General features: G+C 48.1%; 1 protein-coding gene and 1 long non-coding RNA gene across 2 annotated transcripts; one reads left to right on the top strand and one right to left on the bottom strand.

Moving 5' to 3' along the window:
- Positions 1 to 383: 383 nt before the first annotated feature.
- LOC309865720 lies at positions 384 to 19503 on the bottom strand. The gene is made up of 5 exons (XR_014312244.1): positions 19357 to 19503; positions 13061 to 13144; positions 7690 to 7800; positions 3666 to 3763; positions 384 to 3177 (listed from the first exon to the last, which is right to left on the bottom strand). It is a non-coding gene; the product is annotated as an uncharacterized lncRNA (long non-coding RNA).
- On the top strand, positions 13511 to 17178 carry CLPSL2 (colipase like 2). Its single transcript, XM_082731348.1, has 3 exons — positions 13511 to 13690; positions 14379 to 14501; positions 16024 to 17178. The coding sequence occupies exons 1-3, from the start codon at positions 13601 to 13603 to the stop codon at positions 16117 to 16119; spliced, it is 309 nt and encodes a 102-aa protein (XP_082587474.1). The 5' UTR covers positions 13511 to 13600; the 3' UTR covers positions 16120 to 17178.
- Positions 19504 to 19712: the final 209 nt, after the last annotated feature.

Genomic DNA, 19712 nt, shown 5'->3' with positions numbered 1-19712 from the left:
GCCTCTAGAAACAAGAAGACTGTCAAACCAAATATGGTCACCAATTTTCTGATTTTTCCTGATTTCACCTATTTTCATTGCATTTCCCACTTGTTCATTCATTGTATGATCTTGAGCCCTTGCTGGAAAACAAGCAGTGGTGGTTGCTGATGGCTTAAGAAATCATTAGGAGAGGGACGCCTGGGTGGCGCAGTGGGTTAAGCAGCTGCCTTCAACTCAGGTCATGATCCCAGCGTCCTGGGATCGAGTCCCACATTGGGCTCCTTGCTCGGCAGGGAGCCTGCTTCTCCCTCTGCCTCTGCCTGCCATTCTATCTGCCTGTGCTCTCTCTCTCTCTCTCTCTCTCTCTGACAAATAAATAAATAAAATCTTTAAAAAAAAAATCAGTAGGAGAAAACTCTAAAATTGGAGTGTTCCATCTGCTACTACTTGATTCAGGAGGAAGAACATGTTGGCCCAGCTATGGAACACTGTTGTTCTTCGGAGGCAAGATTTAAAACCACAGTCTAGTCCAAGGCCAACCCTGGCATTTTGCAGAAGGAAAAAACAAACCCAAAGAGGGAAAGTGACTTGCTCAAGGTTACATGATTGGCCTGGGGCCAGAATAGGGTTAGAACCCCTTAGTCTTGGGCTTTTTGCTTTCTGGTTCCTTGGGCTGAACCCCCTGGGAGTGGACCATGGATTCTAAACCAGAATCTGTGGCAGTTGAGAAGGACGGTGCTTCTGGTTTATAGGGGTCCATTTTGGACTGAACTACTTAAGGACATAGAATTTCTGACCCAGAACTTCATCCCTTGGGTGGGTGGGGGGATGGTTGTTGATGAAGATGGGCTGAACAGAGAGCCAACCTTATCACCATCTCCCAAAGTTTGACTTGTCACCCTGAGTGGCTATCACTACCAGATCTGAATCCTCAGCCCTTGTCTCTCTCCTAAGTTCAGGCCTGAGGCTGCCTCTTCCTGCTTCTTGGCTATACTACAGTCACCCCAGTGGAACTTGTCAAAAGCAAACATCATCCCATCCACCCCTCATCCCACTCCCCATGTTCCCATGTCACCAGCGAAGTATTGGGCATCACCTTCAACTTCTCTCCACCACATCCAACCAGCCATTCCAAACATCCCACATCTTTCCAAATTCTTTATTTCCCACTGCTGCTACCCTGTATCCTCCATCAGGACTTTTGGGTATCATTTTCTACTTCTGTTATCCATTCTCTCCAGCCCAACATACTCTAGGCTAATCTCAGAACCCCACATTACATCATCCTCAAAAACATTCAGGCGTTCCCTACTGTCGTAATGAACTTTTTCTCAAACCCAAAGCCAAGTCTCATCATCTGACAAGTATAAATGTACTTATACCAAAAGTAGGTTGAGTTCTGTCCTCAAAGACTGGGCCACTGCCCCCCACCCTTTTTTTAACATGATGGCACCAAATGAATTAGCTTTGTATTTAAGGTCCTTCATGATCTGGTCCTATTGCTTGCCCCTAGCCTACCATATAAAATCTCTTCTCCTGCCAAACTGGAGGGAACTAGTAGTCACTGCTCACCTAATCCTACCGGGTGGGGCTTGCATCTAAGCTTTTGATACAATGCTCCCCATGGCTACAATGCCCTCTCTTTTCCATTGGGCTGTGTCCTATAGTGTCATCAGAGTTGAATGACGTCCAACTGCAGCCTAGAGCTTTCCTCAACCAGCCTTTGCTGCTTTCTGTAGTACTCCCTATCTGAACTTTTCATTCAGCATTTGGCCAATTAAATCTTTGATCTTATAAACTTTGTTCTTTTTGTAGAAGATCATATTTGACTCCTTATAAAGCCTTGAAGGAAGAGCCTGCTCTGCATAGGCACAAGATAGCAATTGGCTGATGGTAATGAAAGGGGAGTTGGCAGCGGGCGATGAGATGGGGAGGGGGTGGTTTGGTTATTTGTGGCTGTGTAACAACTATGACCAAATTTTGCATGTCAGTCTGGGTCCAATCAAGGGAGAGAAACCACACAGTGATCTGAACAGGGTAATTTTAATATAATTATGACACCAGGGGATTAGAGTAACAAAAGACTTGGTTAGTAAGCAGTAAAGAATACATGAATTATAAATGGAGGAGCAGCCCTACCCCCAGGGCTGACGCTTAGGATAGCGCAAGGAAGAGACACCCCCCATCCACACTAAAGCTGAAACCCAGACCTTGGTGAGAACACAGCCTATGGCTCACCAGATGGCAGAAAAGTTGCTATACTGTCATGAGAGTGGAACATGCCAGAAAGCTGCCCTCTAGGATGCCAGGGAAACTTCTTCACAGGGAAGTGCCAATTCAAAGGCTAGAAAACCAGGTGCCTGGGTGGCTCAGATGGTTGGCCGTCTGTCTTTGGCTCAAGTCATGATCTCAGGGTCCTGGGATCAATCCCCGCATCAGGGGGTCCTTGCTCAGTGGGGAGCCTGCTTCTTCCTCTCCCTCCGCCCCACCCCCTGCTCCTGCTTTCTGGCTCACGCACGTGTTCTCTCTCTCTCTCTGAAATGAATAAATAAAAAAATCTTAAAAAAAAAAAAAAGAGAAAACTGTCCACTGGGCGCAGCTAGCCTCTGTGTACCACGGAAGCTTGGTGCTCGACATTGTGACTGCTGCAGGAGCCTCATGCCGGAGATGCCAAGTGTACAGCAGAGGCTGGGTGCTAGAGAAGCTGCAAAAACTGAAAGGAGAGGAGTCACACCACTTACATTATTGCCCAAGGTGGGCAGTGCCGGGAGAAGCTGCTAGCTGCTGGCACCAGGCATCGGGCACTGGTGAAGCTGGAGATTCCCAGTTGCACACAGGAAGCAAAATCCTTTTCTCCTGCAACCTCCCTCCCTCTCTCCTTCTTAGCAATTTAAAAGCATTTGTTATCGCCCCTAGGAATCCAGACGCATCTGAGCTGGGCAGTGCTGATTCAGTCAAGCTACAATTGTGGTCAAACTTTTGGCCTGGGCTTCAGTTATCCAAAGGCTTGACTGGGGCTGGAGGATCCACTTCCAAGATGGTTCATTCATCTGGCTGGCAAGCTGATGCTAGCTCTTGGTAGGAGGCCTCAATTTCCCTACATGTGGGCATCTCCACGGGGATGCTTGGGAGACCTCATGACGTAGCAGCTGGCTTCCCTGAGAGAGGTTCATCCAAGACAAAGCAGGGAAAAAGCTGCAATAATTTTTCGGACCTAACGTCAGAAGTCATACCTTATCACTCTGCTATATTCAACTCATTAGAAGTGATTTGCTGATTCACATTTAAGGCAGGGAGAATTAGGCTCTACTCTTTTTTACATTAAAAAAGTGGATTCCATGCCCAATATGGAGCCCAACATAGGACTTGAACTCAAGACCCTGACATCAAGACCTGAGCTGAGATCTAGAGTCGGACACTTAACCGACTGAGCCACCCAGGCACCCCTAGGCTCTACCTTTTGAAGGGAAGAGTGGCAAAGAATTTGTGAATGTTTAAGAAACACAACAGGGGGCATCGATCAACCAGGACTAATGGAACACCTGCTGTGTGCTCAGAAGCTCAATGCATCTGTCTCCGCCTACAGAGGCTGGCTTTCAAGGAGAAGAGAAATTCCATAACTGAGAGTTGCCATCATCTCTCTTCCCTCAGGCTTCCTTTCAGATGGTTAGCTGTTTCCTTACCTTCTTTTACCTTCAGGCAATTACATTTCTAAGGAAATTTCCATCTTTTCAGTTAATTCTGAGAAGGCTTCAGAGAAGAGAGGGGCTTGACTGGATCTCTGAAGAGGAGAGGGGAGGAGAGGAAAGAAAGGGAGGAGCTCCTCAGGGTGGGAAACCTTTGGCACTTGCTACAGCTTCTCTGGCGATGAATAACAGATTTCAAAATGAATGAGCAAGAAGCAAACAAATAATAATAGAAAAACAGAAATGTGATTTCTTAAAATAGTTTAGGTATTGTTGTTCGAGATGCAGTGGCCTAGATACACACAATAGAGTGAGAAGAGGGAAGGAAGGCAGAGAATTTTACCAAAAGGGACCCAGTCAGTTTCCCTCAGATGGGACTATGGTAGGGGCTGGCTTGCTGTTAGATGACAGTTAGCCAGACTGTCAGTTATAGGACAAGGGAACTTCAGCTGTGCCCACAAGATGACTTCCAGCAGGATCCCAGCACAACATTCTCAAGCGAACGGGACCAGAGTCCATAGCTTTGTGCTGCTAAGTCTTAAAGGAAAGCATCTCCTTCCCTCTCAGGTCACATGTTACCATTAACTGCCCCCTGAGCCCAAAGCAATAAGGACTGCAGAGTTGCGGTTTCGAGTGAAGAAACAAAGTAAAGGAGAGAGATTGATTTATCTTCCGCAAAACAGGATTTTTTTAATCACCAGCAAATATAACTTTTATCACTCTCCAATAATAATAGCTGGTAAGTGTGGTAATCAGCCTTCTAAAATGACCCCAATGACCTCCACTTCCTAAATATGCCTTGTGCAATCTGCCCCCCTTGAATGTGACCTGGACCTAGTGACTTGTTTCTAACCAACAGAAGATGGCAAAGGAAGAGAATTTAAAAAAAAAAATCAATTTTTTAAAAAAGATTTTTATTTATTTATTTGAGACTGAGAGAGAGAGAAAGAGACAGAGCGTGAACAGGGGGAGGGGCAAAGGGAGAAGCAGAAGCAAAATTCCCACCGAGCAGGGAGCCCAATGCAGGACTTGATCTTAGGACCCTGGGATCATGACCTGAGCAGAAGGCAGACAAACAACTGAGCCAGCCAGGCACCCTGAGACTGTTACTTTTAAGATTAGAGTACAAAAGACTATGGCTCCCATCTTGCTTCTACTCTCTCCTGCCTTTCACTTGCTCATGACCATGAAGACAGCTGCCATGCTACAAGAGGTCCTATGGAGAGATCTATGTGGCAAGGAACCCGGCAAGACTCAGACCAAAGCTCATGAAGAACAGAGACTGTCAGTCTAACACCCTGCAAGGAACCAAGACCTGCCAACCACCACTTGAGAGAGCTTGGAAACAGATCCACCCCCCGCAAGCCTGAAGGTTACCTTGACTGTAACCTTGTGAGAGACCCAGAGTCACGGGACCCAGCTATGCTGTGATTGGATTCCTGACACACACAGACTGTAAAACAAGAAATGATGGGTCAAGCCACTAAGCTTTGGGGTATTTCATTACGCAACGATAGGTAACAAATACAAAAAATGATTGTTGCCTGGGTCCTGTCACTGGGTCGGTTCTCTTCTTTCAAAACGAGAATGAGAACAAAACATTCTGCAATGCTACACTCATTGTGGGAGCTTAATGTCTGTGATCCCTGCCCACAGGAAACTAGAGCCACTTGAATGTCCTGGAACATGATATGGTTTCCTTTGAGAGGAATAAAAAGTGAATGGATAGAGAGCTTTCCTCCTCCATGACACCTGGCCCCACTAAGTCAAAAGATAAATCAACACCCCAGCCTGAGAGGTCCCCCTTCCTCTCTGCTGTCTTCCTCTCCTCTTAGTCCTTCGCCCCAGAGCTTCTCAGTCATTGCCACCTTAAAACACTTCTTGTCCTTGAGTTGGGCCAGGGAGTCCCATAGCCAAAACTCAGTGATGCCTGTCTTTCCTTAATTGGGAGGAAAAATGAAGTGAATAGATATTTTTCTCCTAAATGTTTGGCACTTACTACAGCTTATCTGCTGATGAGTAAGAGACTTCAAAATGAATGAGAACAGAGCAAACAAATAATAGAAAAACAGAAATGAGATTTCTTAAAATAGTTGATGTATTGTTGTCTGAGAAGCAGTGGCCTACATACATACAATAGAGTGAAAAGAGGGAAGGAAGGCAGAGAAAGAGAGCAGAGTTCATGAACTTGGATTACATCTTTTGCCATTTCCTGGTGTTCTACAGGGAGCACCAGAAGGTCCAAGTGGCCAGAGCAAGGGTGAGAACCTCAGCTATTCCCAAGGGGGTGAACAGATTCCTCAGATTTGACCCCAGGTTGGAACTTCAGGGGAAATCCCCTGAGGCTTGAGGTACCCCTGGTCACATTATTGGAAGGTGGAGAAGAGACACTGTAATGAATTGTGCTTCCTAAGGCTGGAACCATCAAGGCTAACGGCGGGGCTCCGGTCATGTCTTCTGGTCACAAGGCTGGCAAATATTTTCTGTTTCCAAGGGGTGTAAGTATGGGCACTGTGTTTGGCTCATCCCTGTCAGTCTGAGATGACAATGACAAAAGCAAATGAATCCTCACTGTAGGGCCTCTCCGTTCTCTTATCACCCTGGGTGCTTAGATTCTAGGGGTTGCTGGAGTCAACTCTGAGTCCAGGAGGCAGAGAGGGTGAGGTATGGAGATTACATGATTAAGGAGATTAGAGCCAGGACTCTTGGGTATGAATGGGAATGTACCTTGTGGAATCAGAAAGCATACCCCTGGCAAACACACATTCAACACAGACTACTAGACTGCCGCCATGCCTCCATTTCTGTAGGACGCTACATTTCCCAGTTACCTTTGCAGGTACTTTTGGCCCTGTGAATATTACTGGTCCATAGTATACAAGAGTCCTTAAAAGGAGGATTCAGGGTGCGCCTGGGTGGCTCAGTGGGTTGGGCCTCTGCCTTCAGCCCAGGTCATGATCTCGGGGTCCTAGGATCGAGCCCTGCATCGGGCTCTCTGCTCGGTGGGGAGTCTGCTTCCCCCTCTCTTTCTGCCTCCCTCTCTGCCTGCTTGTGATCTCTCTTTCTCTCTGTCAAATAAATTAATTAAATCTTTAAAAAAAAAAAAAAAGGAGAATTCACACCCTTTCTTCCCCCATTTTCCATTCTGTTGCCTGAAACAGGAACAGCTTGGAAAGCCATCTTGGACCTTGCTTATTAAAGCAGTACCTGTAGATGCAGAGCAGCTTGGGTCACGAGGCTTTGAAGCTACTATATAAGCTCCGGACTATGTATGTTTGGAATGTTACAAGAAAGAGAAATAAACCTCTGTCTTATATTAAGCCATTTATTTTTCAGTTTCTTTTACCACGGCTACACCTAATTGTATATCCTATAGCCCTGTCTTGGTAAATGAGATTACACTATTAGTGATTTGTTTCACACTTTACTTATTAGACAGACATTTGTTGAGCATTGAGTCCTCTTATTGTATTCTCTTAAATAGGAGCTGGCAGGTGAGCACAGAGCCGGGACCAACAAGGGACACAGGGGAGGGGAGCTCATCTATCTGTCTGTTTTCCCCAGGACCATCTCTTGCCTTGGTTTCCACAAGTGGCAGATACCATGTTTTGTCTATGAAGCCACTGTAACTTTTAGGGGAAAGGAACTACTATTACCATGGGAGTCTACAGGGAAGAGAGCAAGTTTAAGTTACTGTTAGCACAGAGCAGCGGGAGCATTCTCTCTTGATTGTTGCCAGAAGAAATTGACAAAGCAGCTTCCATTGACCTTCCAGAGAGTGGAGGATGGGCGCATGAGAACAGCACAGTTGGGAAGGGGGAAGGCTGTGGGGCATGGGACTTCCCTACCAAATTGCCAGAGGAGAGGAAAAACCCTGACCATCAAATTTGTAATTTTAAAAAATCCAACATATTAAATATACATGAAAGAGAAACATAGAAATAAAAGGCATGTGTTGGCATTCAAAGGGACATGCAGCTGTAAAAATTGAAAAGTTTTCAGATAGGGAGTAGAAACCTACCTCCGCACCAAGTAACCTGTACCACTTCCAGACATTTTGTCCCTGTGCTGTCCACTGGCTTGTTTAACTTCTGTTCCACCTCCTCCTGGTGTGCCTTCCCGTAGAGCTGGACTGGAAAGCAAAACATTAGACTATCACACCCAGGACTTCAGATGTGATTTAGGTATAAAGATCCCCTGCACTGCCTAAAGAACTGATGGGCATGGAGGTGAGTGGAGTAGAGGAATTTGTGGGGAAGGCATTCTCTTTTTTGGGTAGGGCAGATATCGCAGACACAGGCAGTCATTTGACCTTGGGTCCCTGATCATGAGATCAAAGCTAAGGTGTGTGTTCCTGGTACCAACAGTGGCAGTGATGGCTTCCTGAATCCTACCTTCCTGATGGTGACAGGGGTAGTGGCTTTCCTGGCAGCTCAGTTCTGCAGTGGTTTGGGGGTTTCATGCCTGGAGGCTCAGTCTCGTAAGCCCCCAGTTGTCTGTCTTACTACATCTCTTTCTGCTAGATAGGCACAGTGGTGTCTGTTATCTGCAACTGGAGCCTGATGCTAACGTGCCTAACATAAAGCAGGGCTCACTAAATGTTTGTTGAATGAATGAATCAGTGGGCAAATGGACACTGATGTCTGCAGTCAAATCAGCTGGACTCAGTAGAGTGCTGAAATCAATTTGGTGGATTCTAACCCACATTTTTGAAGATTTTATTTCTTTTAGGGAGAGGGAGAGAGAGCCCGAGAAGAGGAAGGGGCAGAGAGTGAAGGACAAGGAGAGAGAGAGAATCCCAAGCACAGCCTGCACTGAGTAGAAAGACTCCATCTCACAAGCCTGATGTGAAAGCAAGAGTCAGACACTTAGCGGATTGAGCCATGCAGGCGCCCCCCAACCAACATTTTAAAAAGATGAATAAAGAATCTCAGAACAGATAATATACAGTAAATGTATTACTTTGTGAAACTTCAGTTGCATGCACAGACATACACACATTTGCAGTGGTGATAATCCAAATATTTGACCACCAGCATGACACAGACATCAACCAATTAGAGTGGTTAACAGTATCTACTAGTGTCTGAACACCAGTATAAAATGTATCTCCTTAGGGGTGCCTGGGTGGCTCAGTGGGTTAAAGCCTCTGCCTTTGGCTCAGGTCATGATCCCAGGGTCCCGGGATCAAGCCCAGCATTGGGCTCTCTGCTCAGCATGGAGCCTGCTTCCTCCTCTCTCTCAGCCTACTTGTAATCTCTGTCTGTCAAACAAATAAATAAAACCTTTTTTAAAAAATGTATGTCCTTTAGTAAAAAAAAAAAAAAAAAAGTTAAATTCATTGGTCTGTGAATTGTAGCCTAATGCTTTTGGGGAATGGGAGGCAGTGGGCCCATGTTTCTAAGCACCCTTCCTTTGGCATTGTCCCTGGCCAAAGGAACATGTCCATGATCCACTCCTGCCCTTGCGGGAACCTTTTCTGGATCTAGAGCAGTCCTCACATGGCATGGGTTGGGATATTCTAGATATCTGTGTTTCTGCCGGCCAACATCCATCCCCATTTGTCAGGAACCAGCAATTCCCCATCTCTCTGCTGCCACCCCTAGCTTAGGCATCAACTGCTGTGAGTCTCAGGGCCCTGCAAGTTTCCCAAACTTGACTGACTCCTGACTCCACCATGTCCTTGCACAAGCAGACAGCCTGTCCTCACTGTGCTCTGCTCCTTCTTACCTCCAAATCTTTGCTCACTCTGGATCCCTGCTTGGAAGCCCTTTAATCCTAGCTTGCCTGAATCCTAGTTTCTCTTTAAGGCTTTGAAAAAGAACACCCAGCCACTTTTCCTGCTGACATCTGAGACTGTCCTGGGCATTCTACATAGAACATTGGTGTCTTCACCCTTTCACCCCCAAATATTTCCCACTCCCCATCTTCTCTAGGAAGCTTTGGCTGGGCTGACCCCACATCTCAAACTCTTTTGAGTGCCTCCTTATTCATCGTTCTCCCCAGATTACCTTGAGAGTTCCTTCAGGAATGAATTGAGTAATAGACAATTTCCATTACATCAGTTTTCTCCAGAATTTTATTTTGGAATTTCCCAGACTGATAAAACTTCTTGGGCCCCGAGTGGCTCAGTCAATTGAGTCTCTGATTCTTGGTTTCAGCTCAGGTCATTACCTCTTGGTTGTGAGATCAGCCACGTATCAGGTTCTGCACTCAGCCCAGAGTCTACTTCAAATTCTCTTTCCCCCTCCAGCTCTCTCTCTCTCAAATAAATAAAATAAGTAAATAAAATCTTTAAAAAAAAAAAAAACCTTCCAAAAAACTCTGGGAACTGACAGAATTTGAGTATTAACCACTTGTATATAACAACCATGTAACAATAACAGGAAAAGCCAAAAGAAACTACCATTGTGTTATTGCCAATGTTTCATGAAAACACATTTGAACACCAAGAAAGTAGGAAGGGCATAATTTCAGAACAAAGAATCATTCTTTAAGTTCATCTTTAACAAAAAACCCTACATCACCCCCATTTTCTCCATTTTGCCGAGGATCAGTGAAAACATTGTCACGGAAACCACCAGAAAGGTGCAGGAAGGGAGAGACAGTGGAGAATGTCAGAAGGTGAAGAGACAGAGAATCGGGGGTCGGAGCAGATCACAGAGGTCCCCCAGTGAGGTGTCCCCCTGTCTTGGACTGACTCCCATTCTTCTCATACAAGACTGGAGCAGCCATGTTTGGACCCTGGCCCGGGGGCAGCACTGTGGCCACACTCACAGGTCAGGTGGCTCAGTGACCACTCCTACACCCCTGGCCCTGGACACCCTGGTGATCTGGCTCCCACCCGCACTTCTTGCTGCAGAGGTGTCCTGGACTTGTGCCTGTGACCAGCACCGGCTGGACTGGGGAGACAAGCCATTGGTACGGGAGAAGGAGTGCAGGACTTGGAGACAAGAGCCCAGGGTCTAGGCCAAGCTCCGCTGCTTTGCTTGTGCAAGTCTCTCCTTCTCTGGGTGTCCGTTTCCTCACCTTAAAATGAAGGTTCTAAACCAGTCTTAAGTCATTTCTGAGGAAAAATGCAGACACTTGTCTTAAAAAAAAATTGTTTAAGCCATGCACATAGAATTTCAGGGGCTCCACCATCCCCTCTGAGCCTTCAGTGAACTTCCCAGGGGCCCTGGGACCCCAGATCAAGAATCCCAGCTTGCCAATCCTGACACACAGTGGCTGGCCTCTTGCCTCCAAATGTGTCCTCTTTGGAGAAGTTAACAGTATTTTCCAGTTTTCTAACACTCACAAGGGCATGACCAAACACCTCAGGGAAGGAGAGAACTCTGTTCAAAGAGTTATGAGTGCCTGAAGATCCCCTCTAGTTCATAGTGGGGCTGGGAGAGACTGTGAGCTTCATGGTGGGGAACTAGCTGCCCAAAGCAGCAGACCATAGATCTGGAGAGCTGTTGATCACGACTCCTGGATAGGGAGGACACTGTGATAACAACATTCCTTTACTGAGAACAAGACCTTAAGGTCACACACTGCAGTGCGAGACAGGGGTAAGAGCTTGGGCTCCATTGCTAGAATGCCCTGCATTTGTATCAAGGCTCTGTGACTTAATTGTGCTATTTGGGCAAGTTATTGTGCCTTGAACTTTTGTGTTCTTTATCTGTAAAATGGGGCTAAGACTTATGCAGCAGAAATGATAGAATACACTGAGTTCTCTGAGACTTCCTTGAATTTCCCATCCTCCCTTGCAGAAGCTGAGGTCATGTGACTAGTTTTGGCCAATGGTCTGTGAGTGAAGAGGCATGTGTCACTCCAGGCTGAGGCACTGAAGTGTCTGTATCCTTTCTCCATCTCTCTCTTCCACCTTCCAGCGTGACCCTGGAGGCCAGTCTTCCAGATGGTGTAGTTACAAGACAGAAGAAAGATCTTCTGTTCCATACCAGATTTTACATGAGTGATAAATAAGACATTATTGTGCCAAGCCACTGAAATTTCAGGAGCTCTCTGTTGTGGCAGATAGTGTTAATTACCCTGACTAATACAGGGACATCTAAATGGGTTGATGCATCCCAAACCCTCTGAGTACAGTGGAAGCTCTTATTCTCAGACGAAAGCCTTAAGGCCCCTATTTTAGTCAGCCCAGCTAACATAACAAAATATCACAGACTAGGGAGCTTAAATGACAGAGATGTATTTCCCACAGTTCTGAAAACTGGAACCCCCAAATCAGGGTGCCAGCATGGTCAGGTTTTAGTGAGAGCCCTCTTCTTGGTTTGCAGATGGCTGCATTTTGTGCTGTGTCCTCATATAGCAGACAGAAAGAGACATCAAGCTCTCTGGTGTCTTTTTTTTTTTTTTTTTAAGTAATTTCTACCACCAATGTGGGGCTCGAACTTGTGATCCCGGATCAAGAGTAGAGATGCTGGGCGCCTGGGTGGCTCAGTGGGTTAAGCTGCTGCCTTCGGCTCAGGTCATGATCTCAGGGTCCTGGGATCGAGGCCCGCATCGGGCTCTCTGCTCAGTGGGGATCCTGCTTCCCTCTCTCTCTCTCTGCCTGCCTCTCCATCTACTTGTGATTTCTCTCTGTCAAGTAAATAAATAAAATCTTAAAAAAAAAAAAAAAAGAGTAGAGATGCTCTATCAAGTGAACCAGCCAGGTGCCCTTCTGGTGTCTCTTCCTATGAGGGCACTAAACCCCTTAGGGGGGAACCCTTATGACCTCGTCTAAACCTAATCACTTCCTGAAGTCCCCATTTCACATATATCAACACATTGTGGGGGCAGGGCTTCAACATAGGAAATTGGGAGAGGGCATAAGTGGGTCTGTAGCCCCCCCTACAAAGCCAGGCCTTCTCACATCTCTTCTTAAAAGCAAATTTTTTTCAAGATTGATTGATTGATTGATTGATTTTAGAGAGAGGGAGAGAGGGAGAAAGCAGGCAGGGGGAGGGGTAGAGAGAAAGGGAGAGAGAGAATCTCAAGCAGACTCCCCATGGAGTGCAGAGTCCTACACAGAGCTTGATCTCATGACCCTGAGATCATGACCTGAGCCAAACTCAAGAGTGGGATGGCTAACCCACTGAGCCATCCAGGTGCCCCAAAAGCAGATTTTTAAAAGCAGAAGCAGACAAGTGTGAGGTCAGGTGGGGGTTTCATGAAGAGGGATGTCCTGAGGAAGGTGCCTGTCCCAAAATTCCACTGATCACTATATGCTGCTGTCCCTTAAACCCCCTTTCCTTCTGAGTCTTCCTCTCTCCTCCCCTCCCTTGTCCCCACGCCCTGACTTTTCATACAATTCAGAGACAAAATCTTAGACAATTAATCATCTAACCCAGACCAGACACATCGTAGGTCTTGGAGGCCATCTTGTCTTACTTCCTGTTTCTTACCGACAGCAAGACTGGACCTCGAGAGGTCCAGGGAAAAGCTCCAGAAGTTGGCACTGGCTTCTCCAAAAGATACAGGATGGGGGGCTGCTGGGGGCACCAAGGACAAAAAGAAAGAGAGAGTCAGACTATTAGGAAGGAAGCTCATTTCATTTCGGTATATCGACTTTGCATCATTTTTCAAAGCAAAATTTTCTTTCACAGGTGTTTTTTTTTTTTTTTTCAATTTGGAAGTCATGCCTAGGGAGGCTCCTAGGGCCCCTAAAATGTGCACTCCAGTCTGTCCAAGGCTTGACTCAGGGTGTCCCGGGAGCTCTTTTCCTTACTCCATTAGCTTCCCAGGGCCCGGGGGGAGTCCTCGGCGGTGCAGGAAAGGGCTTCTGTCTGCCTCTGCTCCTGAGCAGCCTGTGACCATTAAATTCTTCACCCTCCACCTCCAGCCCAGGGCGGGCCCCTGGAGCACCAGGTCACATGCCAGGCAAGGGGTTTATCCCTGCGGCCCCTCCAACCCCAGCAGAGCCTTGAAACTTGGCGCCCAGGCCCATGCCCATGGCCACAGCCTTCATGCTCCTTGTGGGGGTCCTGCTCCCTTGCTGGGGCGATTTCCGGCTCTTTAAAAAGAGGTTCATGAAGGTGAGCCAAAAGAGCATTTTGAACTTTCTACTATAGTGGGCGTGGGGGTGGGGTGTCTGGCATCACAGACCAGCCAGGAGGCCCCAGTTGGGTTTGAAGAGTGAAGTAGGGGGGTGGGTATGGGTACCACCCCAAAATGGGGACTTGTTCCTGGGGCTGGAAGCTTAATGTGTCCCTCCCCATCCCCAAAGAGCTTCAAAGTTCTGCTTCACCTCCCCAGTGAGCCTGGAGGTGAAAGAAAGTGGTCTTATGATCAGTACCTCCCCTGAGCCAGTGCCCACCCCCACCGTCTCAGACCTGGTCCCCAGCCACACCTTACCAACCTGCCCGCACTCGCTCTTCTCCCTCTCCTGAGCACAATCACTGTTCCTTCCCTTCCCTGTCTTTCTCCCCCTCCTTTTCTTTCCACGCAACCCCCCCCCCCCAAACCAAGGTGTGATCTGGGAGTATTTGCTCCCCTAGCACTAGGGAGATGGAGGCCCAGGAAAGGAGAGGCAGAGAGGGAAGTACTAACCTCCTGTTCTTCTGCTTCTCTGAGCATTGCTGGGGCGGGTGCGGGGTGGGGGTGGCACCTGCTGGTCACCACCTCATGGCTTCTCTTTCTGGACCCCTGGGGCCTTGACGATGCCCCCCATCCTTCCCACTCCTTGGCATGCCGCCAGAGAGCTGGTGACAGTTGTCCCCACAGGTGAATGGTGCTGAGTGCTCCCACCACTCTGAGTGTGCCAGTGACTGCTGCCTGATGGACCTGGACCGTGCTGGTGCCTTCTGTGCCCCTAGGGCCAGAATGGCCATGTTGTGCTTGTTCCAGGTGATGCTCTGGGCTGGTGCAGCTGACTCTGCCTTGAGGGATGGGGGAGGCTACAAAAGTCCACGTGGCTGTCCCTGCTTTCCCACCCTCTGCCTACCTCCTCCCGGCAAGCTCCTACTCGTCCTGCAGGACAACTCCAGTCACCTCCTCAGGGAAGCCTTCCCTCCCTGGAGCTCATGGGAGCTCCAAGGGGAGCTCCTCATGGGAGGGTATGGAGGTCACACCCTCATCGTGGTGTGGCTCCAGCCAATTTGCCTTGTTTTCCCTCTGCCTCCACCACTGGCGGGAGCCCTTCCGGGGTGGGCTTACAGCAGGTTCACCTCTGAACCCCCTCCCTCCCAACTTAGTACCTGCACATATTAGGGGTTCAACGAATGTTCGTTGAATGAACATCTCACCCCTGACTCACTGAGACAAAGTTGATGGGAAGAGACTCTTCCCTACCCATTCCCCACCTCACTAATTTTTTTTGAACGATTTTATTTATTTGTCAGAAAGAAAGAGCGCACAAGCAGGCAGAGTGGCAGGCAGAGGCAGAGAGAGAAGCTGGCTCCCCGCTGAGCAAGGAGCCTGATGCTGAACTTGATCCCCGGACCCTAGGATCATGAGCCAAAGGCAGACGCCTAACTGACTGAGCCACCCAGGTGTCCCCCCACTTCCCTAATTTTTTGAGAGGAGCATGGCCCTGTGGGGACTGGACCACAGCTTGGGAGTGGGACCTGAGTTTGTTTCTTTGTTTAAGAGTTTAGTTCTTTATTTGACAGAGAGAAAGAGAGAGAGAGAGAGTTCACATAAACAGGGGGAGCTACAGAGGCAGAGGGAGAAGCAAGCTTCCTGCTGAGGAGGGAGCCTGATGCAGGGCTCTATCCCAGCACACTGGGATCACGATCTAAGCCAAAGGCAGACGGTTAACCATTTGAGCCACCCAGGGGCCCTGGACCTGAGCTTTTCCAGTTCCTGTCTTTGTGACATCAACCAGGTCACTTCTGCTCTCTGAACCTCAGTTTCCTCATCTGTAAAATGGGGCTAAAGCCACAACCTCACTGGGTTGTCTTGGCAACAATGGTGCTCACTGGAGCTTGGTTATGAGCCGGCAGAAATGCGGAACACAGAGTACATGTTGTTACTACTCATCATTTCTTATCTGGCCCTGGGCCCACGCCTTTCTAGAATGGGCTCAGCCTCCACGTCCCTGTCTGGGGAGCTGCCAGTGTCCTAGGGAGGCAGCCAATCCCCTGACTCTACAGCTGGGGTGGCCAGAGGGTCTTTTCATTATGGCCCCTTGCTCTATTTTATCCAGGTCCTCATGATCACCCTGTGGGGCAAGTTACTATTACTATCCCCATTTGACAGATGAGGAAACTGAGACCAAGAAGCTCATTAACTTGCCTAAAGTCATAAAGCTATCCTCGGCAGAGCTGACACCCCTTTATTCATGCTGTGTTCCTCCTCCCCGAGATGTTTACGCCTCCTTCTTCCCTGCACCTCAGTGACCTCCAACTCTTGTTTGCATTTCCCACAGACCAAGGGAGCTATCAACATCATATGCCCCTGCCAACGCGGCTTGAGTTGCATAACCAGGGACCCATTCTGTTCCCGCCGGTGCCATTTGATTTAGAGGAGGACATAGGCTGATTGCTGACCACCCCCCGCCCTGGGGCCAGAGGCCTGAAGAGCCCCCATATTGCTCACGATCCAGCTCCTGAGACATTAAACTCATTTCCTGACTGTGGCTTCTGTCTGCACTTCCTGGGAGAGGGAACCTGCTAGGTATTATTCCAGTCCAGGGGCGGGAAAGTTCGGCCCTGTCTGTGGTGGTCTCAGGCTGAACTGCAGGAGAGAAACAGGGTAGGGGAAGGTGAGTGAAGAGGCGGGGTCCTGGAAGGGTGTGGAGGGCTTTACAGGAAGAGCGGGGTTGAGGAATATGGCTGGAGAGCATATGTTGGGGTGCTCATGGAGGAGTATGAGGTAGGAAGGACTGGAAGGGAATTTTGAAATGTATTCCAAGGGGAGCACAAGGATGGAGATCATTGAGAGAATGTTGATGAGAATGTATAATGTAAATGCCAGAATGTTCATGCCGGTGGGGGGAAAGACCTGGTGCACTGAGGTCTCTCTCCACTCTCTCAGATATTATTAGTTCCATTTTGTGGGTAAAAAAAACTGAGGCTGAGAGCTACATGACTCTCAAGGTCACCCCATGAGGGTTTCAATGAGGGGTCTTTCTGCTGCAAGTACTCAAAACAACCCAAACTGGTCTAGATGATCAGGAAATTCATGCATGGTCAGAACTGGAAGTTCAGTGTCATGCAGGCTTCAGGTCTGGCTGAATCCAGGTGCTCCATGCCCCTAAGGCTGGATTCCTTCTCAGTAGCCACAAAAGTTCCAGGGGTCACCTAACAATAACTAACAGGATTTCTTGAGCACTTATGTTCCATACACTATGCAAAGTGCTTTCTTATCTATATTAACTCATTTTATTGTTACAAGTTTAGAGTAGGTACTATAATTACCCCTATTTTAGGAAGTGGGGGGCGCCTGGCTGTCTCAGTCAGAAGACCATGTGACTCTTCATCTCAGGGTCATGAGATCGAGCCCCATGTTGGGTGTAAAGATCACTAAAAAAATAAATAAATAAACCTATTTTATAAATAGGGTGTTGAGTACCCTTCTTAGGAGTTCAGAGTAAAGGATGGGGCTGGGATTTGAACCCAGGCTGTCTTGCTCCAGAGGGCAGGCCCTTAATCATGAAGGTGGCCAGGATCTTTCATATAACCACAGCTTTTTTCCTCCCGTCAGATCAGCCTTTTCTCTGCCCAGACATGGGCTCTCAGAAGCCTTATTTCTAAGGTAAGATCTCTAACCCCCACCCCCAACAGATTCCTTCTTCTTTTCCCCTGTACAAGGCAAGAGACAATGCTATGAATTCAAGCCCCTTTTCATTTGCTTCATTCTTGGCACCAGAAGGATTGCTTTTGTGCAGGCAGCTTGGGCTGTGTAACTATTTCTAGCCAGTGAGGTGATAGGTGTAAGCCAAATCAGAGAAGCCCAAGCGTGACAGAATAAAAAGGAAGACTCCTTTTTGGATGACTGGACAGTGATAGCTTTCCAGCTGCTTTGGCGCCACAACCAGGCAAGCCGGTGGACAGCGCAGACCACAGGACCCCCAGCCTGCTCTGTGGAAACCTCACTCTGGCCCCATCACCACAGTAAGAGCCAAAGCCACACATCCCTTCATCCTTGCCACTCACACCTCCTCGCACCTGTCCTGAAGTTTCCTGTGTTCCAGTAATCAATCTTTTCCTATCGTCTTGGTTTGTGCACGATAGGTCCCAACATCCAAACCAATATGGGACAAGAATTGATCTCCCCCTCCATGAAACACGCAGAAAAGCTTTGAGTTCTTCATTTTTCTTTTGCCATGACCAGGTGTTGATAAGGTGGTAGCTGGGGAGGGGGGGGCGCAGTGCCTGGGTCACTAAGTTACTGGGTGAAGAACGGTGACCTCGAGAGTGTCCTGATTCACAGCTGACTTTGCACATGTGTTCACGAGTGTGGTGTCAAGCCTCTGTGATTCCTGGGTACTTTGTTCCCACAGCATTACCTAGCTTGACTTACCAGCCTCTATGAAAATGTCCGGCTGCTCTGCCCTCCATCTTACCAGCTGTGCCCACCGCCAAGGCTGTCACTTTGTGGACTGTCTTCACCGCAACCCACTCACAGTCTTGGAATGTCTGGCTTGGAATTCTTCTGCTGGCCTGCAGAGATGCCTCCGGGCATATTTTCCCAGAGGGGGGAGTTATTGAAATTCTAATTGAGGGGCACCTAGGTGCTTGGACCCTTGATTTCAGCTCAGGTCATGACCTTAGGTCCAAGGATACAGCCCCACCCTGGGGCTCTGCACTGAGTGTGGAGCCTGCTTAAGATTCTTTCTCCAGCGCCTGGGTGGCTCAGTTGGTCAAGAGACTGCCTTTGGCTCAGGTCATGATCCTGGGGTCCTGGGATGGAGCCCACAATCAGGCTCCTTGCTCAGCAGGGAGCCTGCTTCTCCTTCTCCCTCTGCCTGCTACTCCACCTGCTTGTGCTCTCTGTCAACTAATTAAATAAAATCTTAAAAAAAAAAAAAAAAAGATTCTCAGGGGCCTGGATGGCTCAGTCATTAAACATCTGCCTTTGGCTTAGGTCATGATCCCAGGGTTCTGGGATTGAGTCCTGAATCAGTGGGGAGTCTGCTTCTCCCACTCCTACTCCCCCTGCTTGTGTTCCTTCCCCCTCTCTCTCAGTCAAATAAAAAATAAAAATCTTAAAAAAAAAAAAAAGATTCTCTTTTTCCTTCTTCCTGCTCCCCCAACCCCTCTTTCCCATTGCATGCTCTATCCCTTTCTCTCTCTAAAAAAAAAAAAAAAAAGAATTCTAATTGAAGGCCTCTTGGGGGAGAAAGTGGAAAGATGAAAACTAGAACCTCATTTTTTGTTAATTGATAGCTTTGTGACTTGGGGGAAGTTTGGCAACTTCTCTGGGCCCTAGTCACCTCATCTGAGAGACAAAATATTCACAATAATATACAATCGGATTACATGAAAGATTCTTTTCAAATCCCTTGAACTTGAAGAACTTTGAATTCTAAAGATAATGAGAACCGCTTCCATATATTGGGCGCTGACACCAAGCGAAGCACAGAATGTTATTTAATCTGAAAGTTCCCTCCACCCCTGCGATGACATGTTAGCCGACATGTTGCCGATGGAGAAGGAAAAGCAAAGTCTCGCTCGGAAGTTAAGAAGCCCCCCCGAGATCACACAGCCAGTAGGCAGCGGAGCTGGGATTTGAACCCAGGTTGTGCCAGGGCCAGAACCTGAGTGCGGACTAGACTCTTCTGCGGGTGGCCGGATGAGCGCAGAAAATGGTCCAGGACACAGCAGCTCTTCTGGGGAAACTCCCACTTTACCCCCATTGCTTGTTCTTCTGTCCCTGGGAGCTGACAGCCGCCTCTCCTGTCAACCCTAGGAATGGGCATTCACACTTCAATAGCTCCCCTCTAGGTCCGAGTCACATGGCAGGGTGCTCCGATTGTCCTTCGAAGCCCACCACCTGCTCTGGGCCTTGACGCACCTGCTACTGCCCCTGCCCATCCTCACCCTCCTTTTTGCTTCCCCCTCGTAGCAGCTCGTTTTTATGAGGGACAAATCGATTACTTGGCAAGGACCTGGA

Source organism: Mustela nivalis, assembly GCF_964662115.1.
Source record: "Mustela nivalis genome assembly, chromosome: 5".
Classification (NCBI taxonomy): domain Eukaryota; kingdom Metazoa; phylum Chordata; class Mammalia; order Carnivora; family Mustelidae; genus Mustela; species Mustela nivalis.
Note: the sequence above shows the minus strand (reverse complement) of the source record. Positions and strands in the feature narration are given on the sequence as shown.

What these genes read in the sequence shown, in the direction of transcription:
- CLPSL2 (XM_082731348.1), top strand. Translation starts at nt 13,601, where the DNA reads ATGCCCATGGCCACAGCCTTCATGCTCCTTGTGGGGGTCCTGCTCCCT. An exon ending in TTAAAAAGAGGTTCATGAAG is followed by an intron (nt 13,691 to 14,378) that starts GTGAGCCAAAAG and finishes TTGTCCCCACAG; the next exon opens with GTGAATGGTGCTGAGTGCTC. An exon ending in CCATGTTGTGCTTGTTCCAG is followed by an intron (nt 14,502 to 16,023) that starts GTGATGCTCTGG and finishes CATTTCCCACAG; the next exon opens with ACCAAGGGAGCTATCAACAT.